The 22483-nt window shown below is 41.7% G+C and overlaps 1 protein-coding gene across 1 annotated transcript; it reads left to right on the top strand.

Moving 5' to 3' along the window:
• Positions 1–400: 400 nt before the first annotated feature.
• On the top strand, positions 401–20866 carry Dld (dihydrolipoamide dehydrogenase). Its single transcript, XM_005076230.4, has 14 exons — positions 401–550; positions 2139–2217; positions 5787–5866; positions 6554–6622; positions 7170–7239; positions 8707–8807; positions 9134–9277; positions 9919–10020; positions 14293–14483; positions 15248–15418; positions 16158–16347; positions 17030–17167; positions 19917–20006; positions 20094–20866. Exons 1-14 carry the CDS (start codon positions 512–514, stop codon positions 20157–20159), a joined length of 1530 nt encoding a protein of 509 aa, XP_005076287.1. The 5' UTR covers positions 401–511; the 3' UTR covers positions 20160–20866.
• Positions 20867–22483: the final 1617 nt, after the last annotated feature.

Raw genomic sequence — 22483 nt, 5'->3', positions numbered from 1 at the left:
TTTCCTAGTCTCCCTCGTTTGCGGGGTTTCCGGGCGGAGTGTGGGTGAAGAAGGGCTCGGCTGAGACCCAGGTGTGCCTTTCGGGGATCACAGTCAGGATGGGTGCCTGGTGACCTCCCGGTTGCTCCCCTAAGCTCCCAGCAGCAGACGGAGACACTAGCTGGATCTCCGAGACCCAGGTAAGGCCCGCGGCTGCCGAACTCTCCTCTCTCCCCTACCCACACTTCGCTTTCCGCAGGCCGCGCCGAGCAAACAACGCTTTTACTTATTCGGCCGGTCCCCCCCATCTCACGGACACCCGGGCCACAGGGTCCCAAAGCGCCGGCGTCCGTTACGACAGCGTACGACGCGGCGCCCCGACGGACGGCTTCCGCCCGCCCGGGCCAATCGCGCTGCTCCGGGGCGGTGACGCGCCGGCCTCGCGCATGCGCAGCGCGGGAGACCTTGGCTGGCCGGCCGTCGCTCCGCGGAGGTGAACGCTCGTCGCCAGGGTCGGCACTGCGGGACGACGATGCAGAGCTGGAGCCGTGTGTGCTGCTCCTGGGCCAAGGTGAGGCCCGGCCCGAGGCGCAGGGGGCGCCCGGGGGAGACCGGGGCTGTGCGGTGACCGCCCGCGGCCCCGCTCCGCACTTCCGGGCGTGGGCCGAGGGGCTGGGCCCTGACCCGGGCCGGGGACACCGAGCCTCGAAGTCCCCGCCCGCGCCTCTGAGCTCGTGCCCCGCGCCGCCCCCCGCCAGGCCTGCGGTTCCGCTCGGGTCCGCGCCCGCCAGTTAGTAAAGGCGGCCCAGCCGAGTGCGGGCGGCGCGGGAGCGCGAGGGCCCCAGAGGCGGCCCAGACCTCGGTGGCTGCGTCCTCAGAAATTAGCGTAGCGTGCGAAACGCTCCTTTAAGGGAGAAGCTGAGCCGGGGCTAGAACCAGGGACAGGCAGCTCGCTCCTCCTTGGTTGGCGCGCCTCGACCTCAAGCTGTCTCCCAGCGGAGGACGGCGCTGCCACATCGGAGCATGTGTATACTGTCACTGCCTCCCGCTAGCCACGGACTTGCCCGCCGTCGTAGGAGCTGGCACCCGCGTTGTTCCTCGGGTCTCTGGGCTCAGGAGACCAGTGTAGGCAGAAAGTGTAGGCAGGGCGAGGGTTAGGGAAAGTGTAAGCAGGGCGAGGTGGTGATGCAGTTGGTGGACCGTCCAGAACGTGGGCGCGCTGACACTGTTGGTGCGTTTCCTACTTCAGTTTTCTGTTCATGGTCGGCGGCTCAAGAACATCCTCATAAACGTTGTGACTGCAGACTGTTCACCAGATTTAAGTCAGGCAGCGTAAGGGCAAGTGAACAAATACCTGGATTCAAAGTTTCAGACTTCCAGTTAGAAACTGAAATGCTTCTTGGCATTAAAATTAGCTGTGCTTTCTGACATTTTAGTGACACTAAGTCATTGAGTGTATTTTATTAAGTTTAATACGAGGTGACACATTGAATATCCATATCAATAAGGCAGATCTGGAAAGGTGAGATTGTGAAAGTTTAGTATTATTGACAAGGAGGGGAAATTGACAGCATACCCTTTGTGGTAACAGAAAGTCCGTTAAGAGTCAGTGCTGGTTGGACTGAAGCAAGCCCCCTGAATGTGGTTGTCAGTTAGGAGGTCAGGGCAGTCTATAGAATCTCTAACAGTGGAACCAGTATTTATCCCTAGTGCACAAATGGACTTCAGAAGCCATTCCCTATGGAGGGATACTATTGCAACTCGGATACACGAAAGAGGGCCTCTGCGGGTCGGGGTGGGTTGGTGGGGGCTGGTAGGGGGCATAGGAGGAAGGGAGGGAGAGGGAACTGGGGATCGATATGATTGTATCTTAAAAATAAAAAAAAAAAAGAATCAGCGCTTGATACATTTGCCCCAGTATGTTGTCATCAACCTCCTAAATTACATTTGTGCGTGCGTGCGTGCGTGTTAGCGCGCGTGTATACACGAGTGAGTATAACTTTGGGGAGTCAGTTCTCTTCGTCCACCATATGGTTCCCAGGGATTGAACCTGGGAGTCATTCTTGGTGGCAGGAACCTTTACCCAACTATCTCACTAGCCTGTCGTAAAAAAATTTATTTTACTTAACAAGAAAAATTTCTTTGCCTTTTTCTTCTAGAGAGGCCATTTCAATCGGGTATCTCCTGGCCTACAAGGAGTTTCTTCAGTGCCTTTAAGAACTTATGCAGACCAACCAAGTAAGTACTCAGTGCAGCAGTTTTCAACTAGAGGAGCTGATAGCTCTTTTCCATTTTTACTCAAACTCAGAGATCCACCTGCCTTTGCCTCCTGAGTGCTGGGATTAAAGGTGTGTGCCACCACTATTTTTCTGTTCTTAATGTTATTTTCTGGACTGTGGGAATGCTTTTCAGAAAATGTTTGTTTAGCCTGTACCTGAAGTATTTTCCTTGAGCAGCTTCAGAGTCTTATGTGAGGGTTGTTGGTCCACTTTGAGTTTTTGTACATTGTAAGAAACGACACTGTAGTTTCAGTCTTATGTGTGCACAGTCAGTTTCCCCAGCACCACTTGGGGAAAGGTTTCTTCTTTGGTGTCCTGGTAAAAACAAACAAAAACCGTGTAGCTGTAGTTGTAGTTTTCTTTCTGTGTCTCACACTGCCCATTGGTGTGCACGTCTGTTTTGTGCACCTTGCTTTTTTGTTGTTGTGCTTCTATGGTGTTGCTCTTTTTCCTCAGGATTGCTTTGGCTGTGTGGGGTCTTTTGTGCTCCTATGTGAACTTTAGGAGTTTTCTTCTATTTTTGTAAAAGATTGCATTGAAATTTTGATGGATATTGCATTGAGATTGTTTGTCTTGTTTGGTAATATAGCCGTTTTCACAATATTAATTCTTTTCATGAATAGGGAGGTTTTCTGTTTTCTGGTGTCTTTTTCAATTTCTTTGTTCAGTGCTTTAAATTTTCATTGTAGCTGTCTTTGGTTAAATTTATTACTAGGTTTTAATTTTTATTTTGTTTATTCATTTGATGATACTGCAAATAAATCTTTTTTCTTTTTTTTCCCCCCAGCATGTTCATTATTGATTAAAAGAAAAACTACTGATTTCTGTACACTGATTTTGTATCCTGCTGTTTAGCTGAAAGTGTTCATTAGATCTGAGAGTCAGAGGAATTAATTTTTTGTGGACAGTGATGTTGGATTGCCTCCTTATTACCACAGAGCAGAACCAAAAATATATGTAGCAAAGAGAAGTTAGAAATCTCTTATGTTAGCTGCTTGGATATAGCAGTGATTTAAACAGACACAACTCAGCTGTTTTGGAGTTCACAGTCTTTGTGGGGAAGACAATCATTTAATAAATACTTGTCATCATGATTAACAGTCCAGTGGCTAAGGACAGGGATTTATGAGGTGTGTATGTGGATTGGGAGTGGTTGCATAGTTCTTAGGGATTTTATGTTTATGTACATAATGATTATTAATGTCAACTTGCCAGTTCTGGAATCAGCCAGGAGATAAAAAATAAACCTGGAGGCATGAGGTTAGGTTAGACTTGGAAGAATTATTCTGATTACATTGATTGATTGATTGGGAAAATCCACCTTAACTGTGGAGAGACTACTACTTGGGCAGGGAACTGTATAACGTAGAGAAAGTGAGCGGAACACTCAGATTTCTGGTTGTGGGTGTGATATCCCCAGCTTCCTGAAGCTCCTAGTGTCTTCACTTCCCTGTCATGGTGACTGGCACGACTTTGAACTGTGATCCAAAACGTGTATTTTGTCCCATCAACAGGAAAAGAAGTCCAAGCATTGTCTGAGGAGGGATGGATGGGCATGGGTGAATATTGTAATATGGGAAGAAGCACAATATATTTAAACCAATAAAAAGGCTACAGCGTATTGAAGATAGTTGACTTCTCAAATAGGAAGTTGGGAGTTAGTACAGTGCTTTAAGCAGAGCCAGGGCAGGAGAGACGGCTCAGCCGTTAAAGGCTAGGCTCACAACCAAGATATAAGCAGAGCCATCGTAGGACCAAATTGATTTTAAAAATCATTTCTGTTAAATTTACTATTTTTATTTCTCTCGAATCAGATCCTAAGAGGCAGACTAATCATGCACATATATTCCAAGAGTTCAGTGTTTGAAATGTGAAATGCATGCTGTCAGTATGTTCTAGATAATGAAACAATATAGACATAGGCTACTGTAATCCTGTGGTAGGCATGTCGAATGGGGTGGAAAATGAGACTGGAGAAATAGATAGCAAAAAGATGTTGGTGTTTTACTTAGTAAGATGGAGTTGTTTGAGTAGGAGACAGGGAAATCCATGAAGAGTTAGAAAATTGATCTGAGCTGGGCTTTTCAGATCCAGCACAAGGGGTAGCAGCATTGTCTTTTGCCAGGATGGGACTGAAGCTGGGTGCTCATTTTCTAAAGTCTGGCCAGACAGAATGTGGCAGGCAGATCCAAGGAAGGAAGTAACAGTTACTGAGTGCTTGGTGTGTACCCAGCACCTTCTTAGGTTTTTTACGTGTATTTTCTTTGGTTATTAACAACCTTGAACTATTAGACATCATCACCATTATCCATATGTTGTATCAACACTCAAAAGAAACTTTTTTTGCTCAAGAATTTATAGTTATTAGTTGAGCCCAGATTTGTTTTTAAATATTAGTTTATCTTTAGGTGTATGTGCACGTGTATATATGTTCATCATTTGCATGTCTGGTGCCTATGATGGCCAGAAGAGGGTGTTGGGTTCTCGGGGTGGCATTACTTCCATGTGGGTGCTGGGAATCAAACTCAGGTCCTCTGGAAGAGCAGCCAGTATTCTTAACCACTGAGCAGTCTCTTCAGCCCTGAATCTAGATTTGTTTTAGTCCTTATTTTACTCTTAAGGACTAAATGTTTTTAAGATTATGATCAGAAAGTGAATTATCCTGTTCAGGATTTCAGATGGTGAGCACTTTGGGGATGAGTATGATAAATTTATATGAGAAGCTTGTAAAATAGTTTGGAGTTGAAGGTCATTGATAGCTTAAAAACCACGGTAGCCCTCAACATTCTGCTTTGACTATAAAGTAAAAAATTTTTTGTAATTATTTTGCCGATGAAGGGTTAAAGCAAAACAGGTCAAATTACTTGCCTAGGGTCATCTTGCTAGTGGTTTGGAGCTTTGGGATTTTTAACTTATGAAGGCTGAAACTAAAGAAAGGGATTTTTTGTTTTTTTTCCAAGACAGGGTTTCTCTGTATTGTTATGGAGCCTGTCCTGGAACTATCTCTGTAGACCAGGCTAGCCTCAAACTCACAGAGATCTGCCTGCCTCTGCCTCCTGGGTTCTGGGAATAAAGGCGTGCGCCACCGATGCTCGGCAAGAAAGGGGTTTTATTAAATGAAAAGAAAAACACCAGATGTAGAGTCAAAAAGCTTAGTTTGCGTCTGCTACTTAATTACTAGATAGTTGGGGCTCGCCAGTTCATTTCAGAATATCTTATTTCTTGTTGAAAATGTTCTGTTTATAGCATCCTTGTCGTCTTCACATTACAGAAGAGTCACGTCAACTGATATGTGATGAACAGTAAGTGGCAGCTGCGTGTAAGGTTCATTCCCTAGGACGCAGCTGTGTCTGCACATGCTATAGAAGATAAAAGTGGGGTTTCAGAATGTGTACTGTTTCTATTTGCATCAAGGAACATCAGATATCTTGGAACAAAATAACACTTTGTGAGCCATGCTGATTATTTGGAGGGCTTTTGGTAAATGTTAGTGATTTACTATTGTATATCAATCTGCTCTTGTGATAGTTGATGCTGATGTGACAGTGATTGGTTCTGGCCCAGGAGGATATGTTGCTGCTATCAAAGCTGCCCAATTAGGCTTTAAGGTAAGATAGAACCAAAGTTGATGTTGCTTTCTTTTATGTGGGCCAAGCTTATTTTAAGCCACAGCATGTTTTGCAGGTAAAAACATGGAAAATGATTAGAAAATTTTTTTCAGCTTTTATGCATCTGGGTATTTTACATGCCTTCATGTATGTTTATGCACTGTGTGTATGCAGTGCCCACAGGGGCCAGAAAATGGTGTCAAATCCTCTGGGACTGGATTTGTAGATGGTTGTGAGCTGCCATGTGGGTGCTGGGAACTGAACCTGGGTCCTCTGGAAGGGAGCCAGTGTTGTTAACCACTGAGCCAACTCTAGCTCAGGAAATTACTTTTTTTTTTTTTAGCTATAGTTTTTTTTTAAATCTGAGACTAATGGGTTTTATTGATTGTAGTAGTACAGGAAAGTCAGCTTTTTTTTCTGAAATATTTGATTTTGGTTTCTGAATACATTTGTAATAACAGTAAAACATGTATGTGGTAATGTTGGACAAAAATCTTTTAGAATGATCCACTCTTGAGTTAGCCTCATTTTTTTATTATTCAGATGGTAGATTTCAAAGGACTCTTAGTTAGAAAAAGCAGTTTGAGGAGCTTACTTTGTAGAGCAATTTAGACATGTGTATTTTGAATTTTAGTGAAATGAGCTATGCATTTACATGTGATCAAGTAATGCTTTCTTTGATTGTAGACAGTCTGCATTGAGAAGAATGAAACACTAGGTGGAACATGTTTGAATGTGGGTTGTATTCCTTCAAAGGTGAGCATGTGTTTCAAATGCTGCAAGGATTGTTTTTCAGTAGCTACTACTGACTGCAGAGCTGTACTGATATTAGATCATTAGATCAGTAATCTAACACAGTTCCTTAAAAGGAATCTGAGTACATTTACAAGACTTTTCCCTTTGTAAGTGGTCAAGTGCTGTCACAGCCTATCATACATTCTGGAAATTCCTCCTATTCCAGATTCCATTGTTGCAGGTTTGTTTTTTCTTTAGTTTTCCATTGCCAGTGAAAAGATAATTAATTTTTTTTTATGTTTCTGCCTGTGAAAGCAAGAAGTCCTTTTTGACCTGCCTCCTTGAAATGTGTTCTTATTGTTTTACTTTTAAAGATAATAACTTTGTTTTGTTGTTTATTCTTGTTTGTATGTATTTTATGTCACTATTGTTTGTCTTAGGCTAATTGTATGAGAAGGAAAGATGAATTCGTATTGTAGTGTGTATCATTCTAAATAGAAAATGTCATTTTGTAAGTTTGCTATAGAGTCTGTTTATGAGTATTTGATAAATTTGCTACTTCTTTTAGGCTTTATTGAATAACTCTCATTATTACCATCTGGCCCATGGAAAAGATTTTGCATCTAGGGGAATTGAACGTAAGTATACTTTTTATAGTGAGTAGTATTAGTCATGCTTGACTTTCTTGCTGAATACTGGTATGTGTGAACGGATGTGTATTCAAGGATGAGTGAGATAAAAATCTTGAGATTTAGAGAGATTTACATAAGAATGCTTAGGTTCAAATTTCTTTTCTTTTTTTTTTTTAATTTTTTATTATATATTCATATAGTGTTCTATGCTTGGACACCAGAAGAGGGCACCAGATCTCATTACGGATGGTTGTGAGCCACCATGTGGTTGCTAGGAATTGAACTCAGGTCCTCTGGAAGAGCAGGCAGTGCTCTTAACCCCTGAGCCATCTCTCCAGCCCCAGGTTCAAATTTCTACCATGGCAACTTCTCTGCCTTTGTAAGATTTTCCTAAGTTCTATTTTTTGGTGTCAGTGAAGAGTTGGGTTTTATTTCCCTCACAACGTTTGATCATGGGAGAGGCTACATTCTTGAGTGCTTTGCTAGGGACAGGTATGATTGAAGGAAGGAGAGCAGGTCTATTGAGTTATTGTTGTAAAGAACAGAACAGAGAGCTAAAGGAGAGGGGGAGGGAGAGATTGAGTGAGAAAGGAAGACTATAACATTTGTATTTAATCTGTAGTTTTCCCATGTTTTAGAGGGTTGTTTTTATCCTCTTTTCCTAGTTGTATTTGACACATATACCCAGGAGATAGACCTAATGTACTTTTTGGCTTTTTTTTTTTTTTTCAGTAGTAGTTTCTGAAAGAGGTTGTATAGGGAGTCAAGCGTATAGATGATGTGTGTGTATGTGCTACAGCAAATATGCCACACTCTATGAAAGAACCATGTTAAGAAGACTTGGGATAGTCAGGAGACATGCATTATAGGCAAACCTTTCAGCTGGGTGACCTTTGTCAGTCAGGAATGTCGCAGTCTGTATATGTATTGGCTGCATAGACTGACTGCTGTGCCTTTTCCTCTGAGTTCTGTTGAATTGAACATTTTTATCTTATATTGTTGCTTTAGTATTCTGAGTTAAATGAATTTTAAAATCTAGTTGATTAAACTAGACTCATTATATTAAGCTTTTATATTTTGATATGTTCAAATACATGTTTTTGTTTAATGAATTTTTAACATTTGTCTTTATAATTTCAGGTAATGTTTTACTTTGCCATTTTTACTTAACTATCTTCCAGACTAATAGTATAACAAACTCCTCATAGAGTGTCAGAGTGGAATAGGACATTTGTATTTGGTCTGCATTTTTGGCACAGGTGCACGTCTAACAGTTGGGGTCTATTGTTGGGTGTCATGATTTAGTTTTGCTGGCTGTGCTTATGACAGTTGCTAAATTTTAAAAGTTAACACTGCTTTTTGTATAGTTTTAGCAACATTGAGATGAATATTTTTAGATCTTGGTTACTTGGAAACTATCGCATATTGCTTTCAGAGTTTAAATAATGATAAGATTTATCTAACAAATTGCAGTGTCAGAAGTTCGCTTGAATTTAGAGAAGATGATGGAGCAGAAGAGTTCTGCAGTAAAAGCGTTGACAGGGGGAATTGCCCACTTATTCAAACAAAATAAGGTTGGTTGGTCATCAGTGCTCAGATTCACATAGACATGAAATAATAGTGATGCTCTATGATCTTGGCCTGCTGTGGGATATTTAATTTAAAATAGTACTAAAACATTTAAAAAATGATGTAATGCATTTGTCATCATCCAAATTATACAAAGAATAAAATCCAAAATAACAGTACCCTGAAGCAGATGTCCATGAGACATTGTTTTTGCTGCTGCATGTGCTATGCGTTATTAAGGAAGTATTTTATGTTCTGTGTTATCTAGAGTACAGTTCCTGTTATTTCTATCAGAAAAACAGTTTAAGCATATACATATTACTTTGTAAAGGTTGTTCATGTCAATGGATTTGGAAAGATAACTGGCAAGAATCAGGTCACAGCTACAAAAGCCGATGGAAGCTCTCAGGTTATTGGTACAAAAAACATCCTTATAGCCACGGGTTCAGAGGTCACTCCTTTTCCTGGAATCACGGTATGTATGTCTTCTAATTCATTTCTTAAAATGTTTCTTACAATAGATTTTTTACAGATTTGTTCTGTTTATAAATATTTAGTGATTTCTGACTGCAACACTGTAATTAGGCAGCCATTTATCTTTGCAAAGATTTAATATTTCGCAGTGATTATGATCAGATATAGAACATTTTATAATATATTTGAATTCAATATGAAGTTAAACCAGGCATGGTGGAGAATGTCTGTAATCCCCGTGTTTGGAACAAGAGGCAGGAAGATTGCTATAGTTGAATGCTAAGCTGGTTTAACGGCAAGGACTACCCAGTGACACTGTTTCAGAAGAAGAGCTGGTTGATGAAGCGCTTGTTACACACCTGTGTATACAGCTCACAAAGCTTCTCAATGATGGCTGAGGTTGACTTTTTGCCTCCACACACATAAGCATGGATACACAACAAAGCACAAAATACGAAGTTAAAAGTAACCATTTTTATTTTGGAATATCAAATGATACAATTTCAAATGAGCATCTTGAATGAGAGTTGATGAAATTGTGATATATAGAAGCCATGACGTAATATTTTATGGCATGAGATCATATAATAACTTCCTGGTTTTTCCAAGTAATTTTACTTGTTGCTTTTGCTTTTTTTATAGATTGATGAAGATACTATAGTGTCATCTACAGGAGCTTTATCTTTAAAAAAAGTTCCAGAGAAGTTAGTTGTTATTGGCGCAGGAGTAATTGGTGTAGAATTGGTAAGTAGTGTCTTTATTTTACTTCTGTGGAGTTGAAAGGGACTTACAACCTCTTGGGAGGCTGGAGAGATAGCTCAGTGGTTAACAACACATACTGTTCCTCCAGGGGACCCGAGTTCAGTTCCCGGTACCAATATCAAGCAACTTACAACCTCCTGAAGGTCAGCTCCAGAAGTTCATCACTTATACTCATGTGCACATACCCGCACACACACACATAATTAAAAATAAAATCTCTCAGAAAAAAGGACAAGATGGGACATGTTTAAGGTAGTAGGCAAAAGGGAGCGATGGCTCAGTGGTTAAAGGGTACTTCTGCTCTTGCAGAGGACTGGGTTTAGTCCCTACTTTTAACTATCTGTAACTCCAGTTCTAGGGGATCTGCACCCTCTTCTGGCCTCTGAGGGCACCTGGTAATGCATGGTATCCAGACACATGTAGGCAAACACCTGTTGAAATACAATTTTTAAAATCTTGAAAGAAAAACCAAAGGCAAAAAACCTTACCTCTATTTGATTCTTTATATAACATTTTAGGTCAGTCAGCATTGAATTTGGCTTAAAACTTCTAGTAATAGCAAATACAGCTTTTCCAACCTAACTTATTCAGGTAGACAAAAGCATGTTTGTCTTATGGCTCTCCTTTTGGTTTTCTTTCCCCTACTGTGAAGATACGGTTTCCCAAGAGTAATCTCTTCACCTCTCTTTCATACTTCATAACATGTTTTTCTGCCTTTACAGTGACTTACTTTTGTGGGGTTTTTTTCTCTCTTTTTTTTTTAAACTTGGTCTACTTTCTATCCCTTTCCCTTTTATTGACAGAAGATTCTATGTAGCCCTGATGCTTAGAATATGCTGTGAGATCAGACTGGCTTGAACTTGCTGTAGCCCTCCTGCCTCTGCCTCTGTTCTAGGATTGTAGGCATTTTCCTTTTTTTTTTTTTTTTTTTTTTTTTTACAGTTGAACATGCCTCTGTGTTTATACCTGGGTGTCACATACATGCTCAGGTGCATTTCTTTGCAGATACATACTTTATGTTTGTGTGAATAAGAGTTCTTGTGAGCTTGTCCTTCTGTTACTAATTTCCCTCTTTCTTTTCTCCATCAGATTTCTCACAAGAGTGTTCATGTTCTGTTTCATCACCTATGTAATCCTCAGGCTAAGAAACTGCTCTTGAAAGGACACATGCGTTTTATTGTTCAGTCTAGGTGGCTCTGTGACTTCTGCCTACCCTCTGGGCCACCTTTCTTACTTACTCACTTTCCTTGTTCAGTTTCCCTTCATTACTCTAGATTCCATTGCTAGGTTTTTTTTCTTGACCTGTTTTGTCTATCCATAAGACGTTCTTTTCACTATCATCTCAGTTACCAAAGAACTCACAGAATCTATAGCTTAAGACTCTGCTTCTGAGTGTGCAACATCTCCACTTAATGTTTTTCATACGGTTATAATAGTACTTTCTGTCTTCATTTTTCCTTCCCACAAAGCCACATTCATTTCTTATCTAACATCCCCTCCTGAGTGCATCTGCTGTTAATTCTTGTAGCGGCACCCACAAGAACTCCGAGGTTAGACCTGACTTCTTACCTGGCTTCTTGTCCCGTAGTCATTCCCTGGGGTTCCTAGTTCAGGCCAACATCATGTCCTGACTTTATTTTCTAATTATAGCCTGATCCTCACAGCGGCTATAAACAGGTGTCCCTTCCTTTCCTTAGCTGACGTCTTTGAATGGCTGTTGTTTGAGGATAAGTACTTTGTGGTGCTGGGTTATCTCTCTAGCTTTGGCCAACCCTCCTCCCTCTCATACTATGTTTTGGTTTTATCAGAGTAAGTTCTGAGCAAACATTACACCTACTAGTAAACATTCTCTCTGGATTGGTTCTTTTTTGTCTATTTTGTTTACTTTGGATTGGTTTTTAAGATGTTGTATCATTTTGTATCCATGCCTGGCCTGGAACTCGCTATGTAGATGAGGCTGACCTGGAGTTTACAGAGACTCATCTGCCTCTGCCCCTTGAGTGCACTCAGTGGGGTATTTCTCCCTTCTCACTTCATGAGAGAGGAGGTTCTTTGATGCTCCTACTGTTTGTTCTATTGTACCTAGAAGTTCTGTTTCTTGTAACATTTGTCTTTCTTGATATTACCTGATCCCTTTGATTTCATCAAATTATAAACCCAAGGACAGGGATCATAGCTGTTTCGTTCACTATGTGTCCTTATTACATATCAGCAGTTGTGCTGGATAACTAAGTATTCTTGTCCAGCTTTTATTATTTCTCAGTAGACATATGACTACCTTTCAAAAGCTAGCTTAGTAGGTACCCGTTTATATTTTTGAGACATGATCTTATTGTATGGCCAGATTGGTTTGAAAGCCATGATTTCCCTGCCTCTACCTCTTAGTCGCTGGGAAGATGTGTTCTGGTGTTTTATCTTTTCCTAACTTGGCGTCACAAAAGGCACCTTGTATGCTTTGTTCTACAAGTTTTAGTGTCTTGGGTATTATATCCATGATTCATTTTGAGTAAATTTTTGTATGTATTTGTGGAGTTTTTATAGTCCAATGTTATCTCCTCTTCTGTTCATTGTCATCATAAAAATGCATGAAATTTGTAAATGACTATGTAAATCTAAGTTAATTAGAAAGATATTCTTGCCATTTAAACTTACTAGATGATTTTAATACGGAATGTTAAATAATATCATTTTAGAAGACTAGCTGTTTGCTCTTTTTCCAGTTCTAGGGTTAGAACTTAAGTCCTGCACATTCCAGGCCAGCGTTCTCCTACTGAGTTCTCCTAGTCCTAACTTCACATTTTCTGTTGTTTTATATGTTACCATTGAGAAGTCATAGCCATGCCACTTGTGTAGAATGCAGTATACAATTTACGTGAAAGTTTTAGTACGAAAGTAAGCCTTTCTCCTTTGTTGAGCAAATCTTTTCTCAGCCAGCTTAATATTTTGCAGGCCTTAGTGATTATTAGTAGTAAGAACATATTTCCTTTTTTTCTTTGTTTAAGAATTTCTTACATGCATGTAATATTTTTTGATAGCATCCACCCTCCATTCTCTGCACTCCAGATTTTCCCCTATCCTCCCATCACATTCCCCTCTCAGTTTCTTTTTTTTTTTTTGGTTTTTCGAGACAGGATTTCTCTGTGGCTTTGGAGGCTGTCCTGGAACTCACTTGGTAGTCCAGGCTGGTCTTGAACTCACAGAGATCCACCTGCCTCTGCCTCCCGTGTGCTGGGATTAAAGGTATGCGCCACCAACGCCCGGCTTCCCCTCTCAATTTCATGTGTCTTCTTTTCTAAGTTCACTGAGTCCTTGTAGTCTGTAGTGCTATCTGCATGTACATGGGTATAGGGCCATCTGCTGGAGCGTGGGTAGCTATTTGGTGCTCCATCCTTGAAGAAAACAGTTGTACCTCCCCCAGCCCTGTCAGTTGCCAGGAGCTTCTCACCTGTGGGTGTGACTTTATCAGCCCCTCCCCGTCCATGCTGAGATGTTAGCTGTCTTAATCTTGTACGGGTCTTATGCATGCAGTCATAGCTGCTATGAGTTCCTGTGTGTAACAGACCTGCCATGACCAGCAAATATTGCTTTGCTATAGATGTTTTTCTACTACTTATGTTTCTTAAAAGTCTTTCTATCCCAACTTGTGCAGTGATTCTTGAGTCTTGTGGGAGGGGATATTTTGTAGGTTTAGAGCTGGGCACTCTATTACCTATAATTTTCTGCATGGTGATCATTTGTGTGTCTCTCTTAATAACATCATCTACTGCACAAAAAAGCTGCAGTGATGAAGGCTGAGAGATTATTCACTAATCCAGGTTCAGGACTGGCCCTGCCTTGGATTTACAGCTTTGGCTGAAGTCAGTGAGATCAGTGTCATACTTATTTAATCTCAGGACTCTAGGTTTACTCTTCCCTCCGTTCCTGCTGCTGCCCTGGTCCTGCCTTCTCTTTTTCTCATAGCACTTCTTTATCCTCTAGCATCAAGTTTACGTATTTGTTGACTTCCTCTATCATATTGTAAAGTCCCCAGAAACACCACGTTTTAGAAACACTAGCAGCTGTAATGGCACCTGACCTGTGGTAAGTAGATGCCCAGCAAATGTGGAATAGGTGAATAAACAGATAAAGTTATGTTCCCTTAAACACTAGAGCTCCCCTTAACAGTTGCAAAAGGAGACAATGCAGTAAATTGTTGGAGATAGGTAATAAACGTTGTTATGAAGGCTTGTATGACTTTTCTTAAATTCATTTCAGGGTTCAGTTTGGCAAAGACTTGGTGCAGAAGTGACTGCAGTTGAATTTTTAGGTCACGTGGGTGGAATTGGAATTGATATGGAGATATCTAAAAATTTTCAGCGCATACTACAAAAGCAAGGCTTTAAGTTTAAACTAAATACAAAAGTTACTGGTGCCACCAAGAGATCAGATGGGAAAATTGACGTGTCGTAAGTATGCTGCATTTGTTTTTGACAAGTCATCATTACTTGTCTCAAAAAAGCACTTGTTTTCAGATTAATAAATGTAGAATCATCTCATTGCTTTGTATTACACAGCATTGCCTATCAAATTAGCTAGTTAAAATTTATGAATAAGTTGATGCTAAAAAACCTAATTAGTTAGTCTCATTGTGATATATTTTTTTGCTGTATATTTTCATAAAATATAAAGCTCCTTATGTTTAGTAAAATTCATCCTGCACTTATTAAATACTTACCTAGTTTAACAAAGTGACTTCTTCACAGTCACACAGTTGGTGATAGGTGGAGCCAATCAATACTTGACCGTGGATCTTTCTAAGATCTTTTGGGGGGGGGTAGGGAGGAGTGCTTTTTGAGACCGGGTTTCTCTGTATTGTCCTGGAACTTGCTCTGTAGACCACGTTGGTCTTGAACTCACAGAGATCCTCTTGGCTCTGCCTCCCAAGTGTGGGCCACCATTGCCCAACCTATCCTTTTATATTTTTATAGTATTGGGAACCAAACCCCAAGACATCACGCATGCTATGCAAGTGCTCTACCAGCCGTGAAGCCTGTGTTTTACCACTGTGTTACAGTGCCTGTTCTTATAAGATCTTAAGAATGAACTTTTAAGAATCTGTATGTTGGATTTCATGTCTTATTTTATAATTAGCGTCACTAGAAATGCCATGGCTCCGTTTAGCTGTCAGTGTAGGTAGGCACATGACTAACAGTCACCACTGTTTGTTTAGGGTGGAAGCTGCTTCTGGAGGTAAAGCTGAAGTTATCCCTTGTGATGTGCTCTTGGTGTGCATTGGCCGACGGCCTTTTACTCAGAATTTGGGACTAGAAGAGCTTGGAATTGAACTAGATCCCAGAGGTAGAATTCCAGTCAATACCAGATTCCAAACTAAAATTCCAAAGTAAGTTGAATAATTACCTATTTTCTTTTTACAAGTGTTCTCTGCATGATACTATGTTTGACTCTTTATTAAGATTAAACACTGACACAGGATGAGGCATGCGTGTTGTAAAGGAATGTGTAGCACTTCTACCCGAATAATTCACCAAGCTTACAAAAATGATGGTGATAAAGACTTTCTAAATCCTTGAACTATAAGTAACTTATGTCTTTGTTGCATGAATGTTTGCCTGCATGTGTGTCTGTTTGCCTTGTGTGTCCCTGGTTCCTGTGGAGGTCAGAGGAGGCATCAGATCCCTTGGAAGAGGAGTTAGAGGCAGCTGTGAGCCACTTTGTGGGTGCTGGGACTTGAACCACTAAGCCATCTCTCCAGCCCCAATTACTAATATTTTACTCGAAAATACTTTATTTACATTTCAACTGTCTGTCTTTAGATACGAAATTTTGCTTTGTGGTTCAGACTAGTCTTGAACTGGACTCAAGTGATCTTGTCTGTCTTAGGCTCTCAAGTGTTGGGCATTTTCAATAATATTAAATTTATTTCAGACATTGTCTTGAAAATAAGACTTTAAATATAACTAGTTGAATTTCTCACAGCTCAAAGATTAGATACTTAGCTCTGGTTTTTGAAGAGCTACATTTGATTCTTTTCTGGTGACTTATTAGCTAGAAATATGTTTCTGTTGTATAACTAACCTTCTTAGATTTTAGACGTTTACTGTGCTTCTTTTTTCTGGTAGTATCTATGCTATTGGGGATGTGGTTGCTGGTCCAATGTTGGCTCACAAAGCAGAAGATGAAGGCATCATCTGTGTTGAAGGAATGGCTGGCGGTGCTGTGCACATCGACTATAATTGTGTGCCTTCAGTGATTTACACACACCCGGAGGTTGCTTGGGTTGGCAAATCAGAAGAGCAGTTGAAAGAAGAGGTACCTAAGTGTGGGATTGGAAATGATGGCACTAGTGACTAGAAAACATGTCTTGCCAGGCGTGGTGGCGAATGCCTTGATCCCATGACTTGGCAGGAGGCAGAGGCAGGTAGATCTCTGTGAGTTTGAGGCCTAGTCCACAGAGGAGTTCCAGAATAGCCAGAGCTACATAGAGAACCCTGTCTCACAAACAACAACAACAGCAACAAGCAAGAAACACAAAACAGACAAATACTCCACGTTAGCCTTTTTTTAGCTCATGTATTTGTTCCTTTTTTAGAATCATAAGGAGATATTTACTCCTTCACTTTGTTAGTGGTAGTAGACAAGATGGTAAGAAGCCACCTGTACTCAAAAGCTGCTAGCTGCAGAGCCTTTTTTGAGACTGCCTTGGTTGTCCTGGAGCTCACTCTGTACACAAGGCTGACCTCAAAATCAGAGATGCACCTGTCTCTGCCTCACAAATGCTGGGTGAAAGGCCTGGTTGCAGAGCTTTTTAATATTTGACTTTGGAGTACAGTCAGAGGACTATATTTCTTCCTACATTAAATTTTATTAACCTGTTTTTGGTTGTTCTTTCTGTGTGTCCTGAACAATTGCTTTCTTGGGACTTATTTTCTTAACAAATGGAAATAAACTTTTACCATACTTAATATATATTCTCATTTTTTGTTCTCCACAGGGTATTGAGTACAAAGTTGGCAAATTCCCATTTGCTGCAAACAGCAGAGCTAAAACAAACGCTGACACAGATGGCATGGTGAAGATTCTTGGACAGAAATCAACAGACAGAGTGCTGGGGGCACACATTCTGGGCCCGGTAAGTGTTGCAAAGTCCTAGAAACCCAGGAAGACTTCAGGGACCCTTTGATGGGTAGAATTTAATACACTTGCTGCTGATGATCCTGGCCCTGTAACCCTGACTAGTGACAGCTTGCTTTTAGTGACAAGGTACCACAGTAGCACTGCCTGCAAGGACACGAGGCCTGGCTGATTCTGGCTGCACTCTGCCCTGCCCTGCCCTCCCCACTCTGCCCTGCTCTTCCCACTCTGCCCTGCCCTCCCCACTCTGCCCTGCCCTCTCCACTCTGCTGTTCCCTCCCCACTCTGCCCTGCCCTCCCCACTCTGCCCTGCCCTCCCCACTCTGCCCTGCCCTCTCCACTCTGCCCTGCCCTCTCCACTCTGCCCTGCCCTCCCCACTCTGCCCTGCCTTCCCCACTCTGCCCTGCCCTCCCCACTCTGCCCTGCCCTCTCCACTCTGCCCTGCCCTCCCCACTCTGCCCTGCCCTCTCCACTCTGCCCTGCCCTGCCCTCCCCACTCTGCCCTGCCCTCCCCACTCTGCCCTGCCCTGCCCTCCCCACTCTGCCCTGCCCTCCCCACTCTGCCCTGCCCTCTCCACTCTGCCCTGCCCTCCCCACGCTGCCCTGCCCTCCCCACTCTTCCCTGCCCTCCCCACTCTGCCCTGCCCTCTCCACTCTGCCGTTCCCTCCCCACTCTGCCCTGCCCTCCCCACTCTGCCCTGCCCTGCCCTCCCCCCTCTGCCCTGCCCTCCCCACTCTGCCCTGCCCTCCCCCCTCTGCCCTGCCCTCCCCCCTCTGCCCTGCCCTCCCCACTCTGCCCTGCCCTGCCCTCCCCACTCTGCCCTGCCCTGCCCTCCCCACTCTGCCCTGCCCTGCCCTCCCCACTCTGCCCTGCCCTCCCCACTCTGCCCTGCCCTCCCCCTCCTTTTTGACCTCATCTCTCTGCCCATCCCGTTTGCTCACTAACTTCTCTTTTAAACTTTGTTTTATGTGAGAGTGTTTGCCTGCATGCATGTCTGTGCTGCGTTAATGCGGACCTTGCTGAGACTCGGAGAGGGTGTTGGATTCACTGAACTAGAGTGTGAGCCACCATGTGGGTACCGAGGATTGAACCTGGGTCCTCTGCAAGCACAACCAGGCCTCTCTAGCCCCACTCTTTATCTAATGTTTTACAGGTAGAGGGAGTCTTCTCCTTTTCACAGCAGGCCAAGCTTGGTTTGCATTTGGGTCCTGTATGTGTGCATATTGTACCCATGGTGTAGAGCACTCTACTTCCAGACATTACTTCCTGAGGGAAGGCTTAGACTTTAGTGAGTCTGAAAGGTGTGTTCCTCTGCTGTGTGGCAGAACAGTAAAGTTAACAGTGTTTGGATGCTTTCTATGCCTCTTCTAATAACTTAATAAACTAACTCATTGTTAATACTTCACGTTTACAGTGTTGTGGGAGAGTTGCTATTTTTAAGCAAAGACATTGCATGAAACATAAAAACAGCAAAGTATAGGACCTAGGCCATTGGCTTTGAAGCCCAAGCCCCTCCCTGTTGCATTTTATGATAAGCTTTGCTTGCTTGACTTTTCTGTGGCTGCTGTAATAGGCAAAGATTTCTTTTTCTTATGTCTTATTGTTTTTTTATTTAAATTAGAAACAAGATTGTTTTACAAATCAATCCCAGTTCCCTCTCCCCCCCCTCATTCCCTGCCCCCCACAAACTCCTTATCCCATCCCCTTTCTGCTCCCCAGGGAAGGTGAGGCCTTCCTTCCATGGAGGAGCTTCAAAGTCTGTCACATCATTTGGAGCAGGGCCTAGCCCCCCCACTCCCCTTGTGTCTGGGCTGAGAGAGTATCCCTCTATGTGGAATGGGCTCCCAAAGTTCATTCTTTTGCTAGGGATAAATACTGATCTACTACCAGAGGCCCCATTGATTGCCCAGGCCTCCTAACGTTCAGGGGGTCTGGGTCGGTCCTATGCTGGTTTCCCAGCTATCAGTCTGGGGTCCAAGAGCTCCCACTTGTTCAGGTTAGATGTCTTTGTGGGTTTCACCAGCCTGGTCACGACCCCTTTGCTCATCACTCCTCCCTCTCTGCAACTGGATTCCAGGAGTTCAGTTCAGTGTTTAGCTATGGGTGTCCGCCTCTGCTTCCATCAGTCACTGGATGAAGGCTCTAGGATGGCATACAAGGTAGTCATCAATTTCATCAGTAAAGGGCATTTAAGGTAGCCTCTCCACTATTGCTTAGATTATTAGTTGGGGTCATCCTTGTAGATCTCTGGACATTTCCCTAGTACCAGATTTCTCTTTAAACCTATAATGGTTCCCTCTATTATGGCATCTCTTTTCTTGCTCTCCTCTATTCTTTCCCTGACTCGATCTTCCTGCTCCCTCATGTCCTCCTCTCCCCTCCTCTTCTCCTAGTTCCCTCTCCCCTCCCCCCATGCTCCCAATTTGCTCAGGAGATCTGGTCTCTTTTCCCTTCTCTGGGGAACCATGTAGTCTCTGTTGGGTTCTCCTTGTTTCCTGGTTTCTCTGGTGTGTGGATTGTAGACTGATAGTCGTTTGCTCTGTGTCTACCATGTATCAGTGAGCGCATACCATGTTTGTCTTTCTTTGACTGGTTACCTCACGATGGTTTCTTCCAGTGTCATCCATTTGAATAGACAGAGATTTAAGAATAAGATTTAGTGTCTAAAAGCCTAAAAGCGCGATTTGTTAATTAGAGTGTATAGTTATTCTCGCCTTGGAAATATAATTGCTTTTTAATTTTAAGGGTGCTGGAGAGATGGTGAATGAAGCTGCCCTGGCTCTGGAGTACGGAGCTTCCTGTGAAGATATAGCCAGAGTCTGCCATGCACATCCGGTAATTATTACGTGCAGCTTACTGCTACCCAGGTTTCCTTTGACTTACCACTATTTCATGATTAACTGTCCATCGCTTCCCTTGCAGACCTTGTCAGAGGCTTTCAGAGAAGCAAACCTGGCTGCGTCCTTCGGCAAACCAATCAACTTTTAATTAGAAGATGGCTTTCCTAAGTTCTGGAAGTTTTTGTCAAGGTTACATTTTTGAACAGGATAATCTCCCAGTTCCAAGAATTTGTAGGATGAAACTATGAAACTTCTGGAATGTATTTAGTAGGTTAAACAGAATGGAATAACCTTGTCCTATATTTTAAATTTGTCCAGTGCATTATTGTGGGCAGAGAGCTACATGCAGTAGCATCCTGGGAAAGTTTGACCAGTGTTTTTGTGTTGTCTGTGAGATTCGACTTCACTGAATTGGCATTCATGAGTTTTATCTCTGATTCAGTGGAGGTGAATCTGTTCACAGGAAGGAGCTGGAGAATTCATGTGAATAGCCTGAAGAAAACTGACCAAGTGAAATTTGGTTTTCATATTGGAAACGAGTCAGTGATTAGAACAAGATTCAAATATGTACAAACAACTTATGTAAATAAAATTGATTGTCTCTCATTTTATTTAACTCTCAAATCCCTGGTAGTTTAGAGGTAATGAAAATTACATGTTTCAACATTGAGGTTGTAGTTGTAGTAAGGCCTATAAGTTAAAGGGTATTCACTTGCCCAAATGAAGATTCTGTCTACAAAACTATTAAATGGAGCTTGATTATACCAGGGAATGAAGATACCAAAATAAACATGTCTTAAATATTTATTTACTGGTTATTCTGAGTGCATATTAAAATGGTTCTAATTCTTTTAACTACCTCTGATTGTCTTTCAATTTTTATTCTTTATCACTTTCATGGCACTGAATGTCTTCACATTGTACGATAATATTAAGATGTTTGAGCAGTCATTTACCCTTCCCTCCATGTGTCTTACAGATAACTATTAAATGTTTAGCCTATACTTTAGGAGACACAACATAAGAGAACCTGTAATCTTCTGTCTTTTCCAATGTGGATTGCCTTGGCTTAGTAAATAGCTTTCTGAAGGTTTTTTTTCTTTTTCATTTTTCTTAAAAGACTTGTTTATTTATTATGAATACAACATCCTGCCTCCATATCTGTCTGCAAGCCAGAAGAGGACACCAGATCTCATTACAGATTGTGAACCACCATGTGGTTGCTGGGAATTGAACTCAGGACCTCTGGAAGAGCAGCCAGTGCTCTTAACCTCTGAGCCATCTTTTTCATTTTTATCTTTTTAATCTTAGTAAATTTTTTAAAGAGGGCTACAAAGCTGGTAGGTGATAGCACATGCCTTTAGTCTCAGTACTCAGGAGGAAGAGGCAGGTGGACCTGAGTTCGATGCCAGCTGTTCTGTAGAGCAATTTCTAGGACAGCTAGGAATACGTAGAGGAGCCCTATCTGAAAAAGCTTTAAAAAAAGTGCTACAAAATTATATTTACTGATAAATGTTATTAAATGACAAAATGTTAAAATAATTAAGTATCTCAAGAAGGGCCATGAACTAAATACTTTATATATTACACCTAAATTTGTCATGTCAAATTTATTGAATAGCCCTAAATATGGTAGGTTTTTAAAAAAGAAAATTGGAAACTACCTAAAAGTATACAAATGAGGTATTCATTTGACTTAAGTAAACTTGGAATAATATTGATTCTAACAATACTGTGTGAAGTACAAGCTAAACATTTCATAATTCTCTGTAATACAAATGAAAGGACAATGACCAATCAGGTGCTTTAATATTGTTGCACAATGGAACTGTAGTTCACTTTTTTTTTTCCCCAGACAGTTTCTTTGTGTAGCTCTGGCTGTCACGGAATTCATTCTGTAGACCAGGTTGATCTCAATTTCAGAGATCCATCTGCGTCTGCCTCCCGAGTGCGCCGCCACTGTCTGGCTACTAGTTGGACTTTTTTAAAAAAATGTCTGGTGGTTTTAAGACTTAGGGTAATGACCATATATTGTCCAGGCTGGATTCACTCATAAACCTTTCTCTATAAATACATTTTTCTTTAATCAGAGTTAAAATTTCTCAATTCCAAACTTTGTTTGGTAGCAGTGTGCATTGGAAATAGTTTTGTTTTGTGCCAAAAGTGTGAGTTAGGCAGTTTATAACACTTTCTCCCTTATATTTGCCTCAGATTCTGTTTGTTTTTTCCCATAGAAAGATGGCTTTTAACTTTCAAGTGAAAGCTTTAAAAGCCAAGACATTCTGCTTTGCTGTTTGCTCTGCAGTGCCTTTGCTTCTTTTTTTTTTTTTTGCTCAGAATTTGCAGTTAGCTGTAGGTACTAATGTATTTTTAAGATCTAAAATGTCAATTTTAGGTTGGGTGATGGTTTATTTAAATCTCAAACATGTCCCCCTCCTCTCTTGGAATTTTGTAATTTGGAAATAGTAAAAC

The sequence above is a fragment of the Mesocricetus auratus genome, unplaced genomic scaffold (assembly GCF_017639785.1).
Source record: "Mesocricetus auratus isolate SY011 unplaced genomic scaffold, BCM_Maur_2.0 Super-Scaffold_15014, whole genome shotgun sequence".
NCBI classification, from domain to species: domain Eukaryota; kingdom Metazoa; phylum Chordata; class Mammalia; order Rodentia; family Cricetidae; genus Mesocricetus; species Mesocricetus auratus.
Note: the sequence above shows the minus strand (reverse complement) of the source record. Positions and strands in the feature narration are given on the sequence as shown.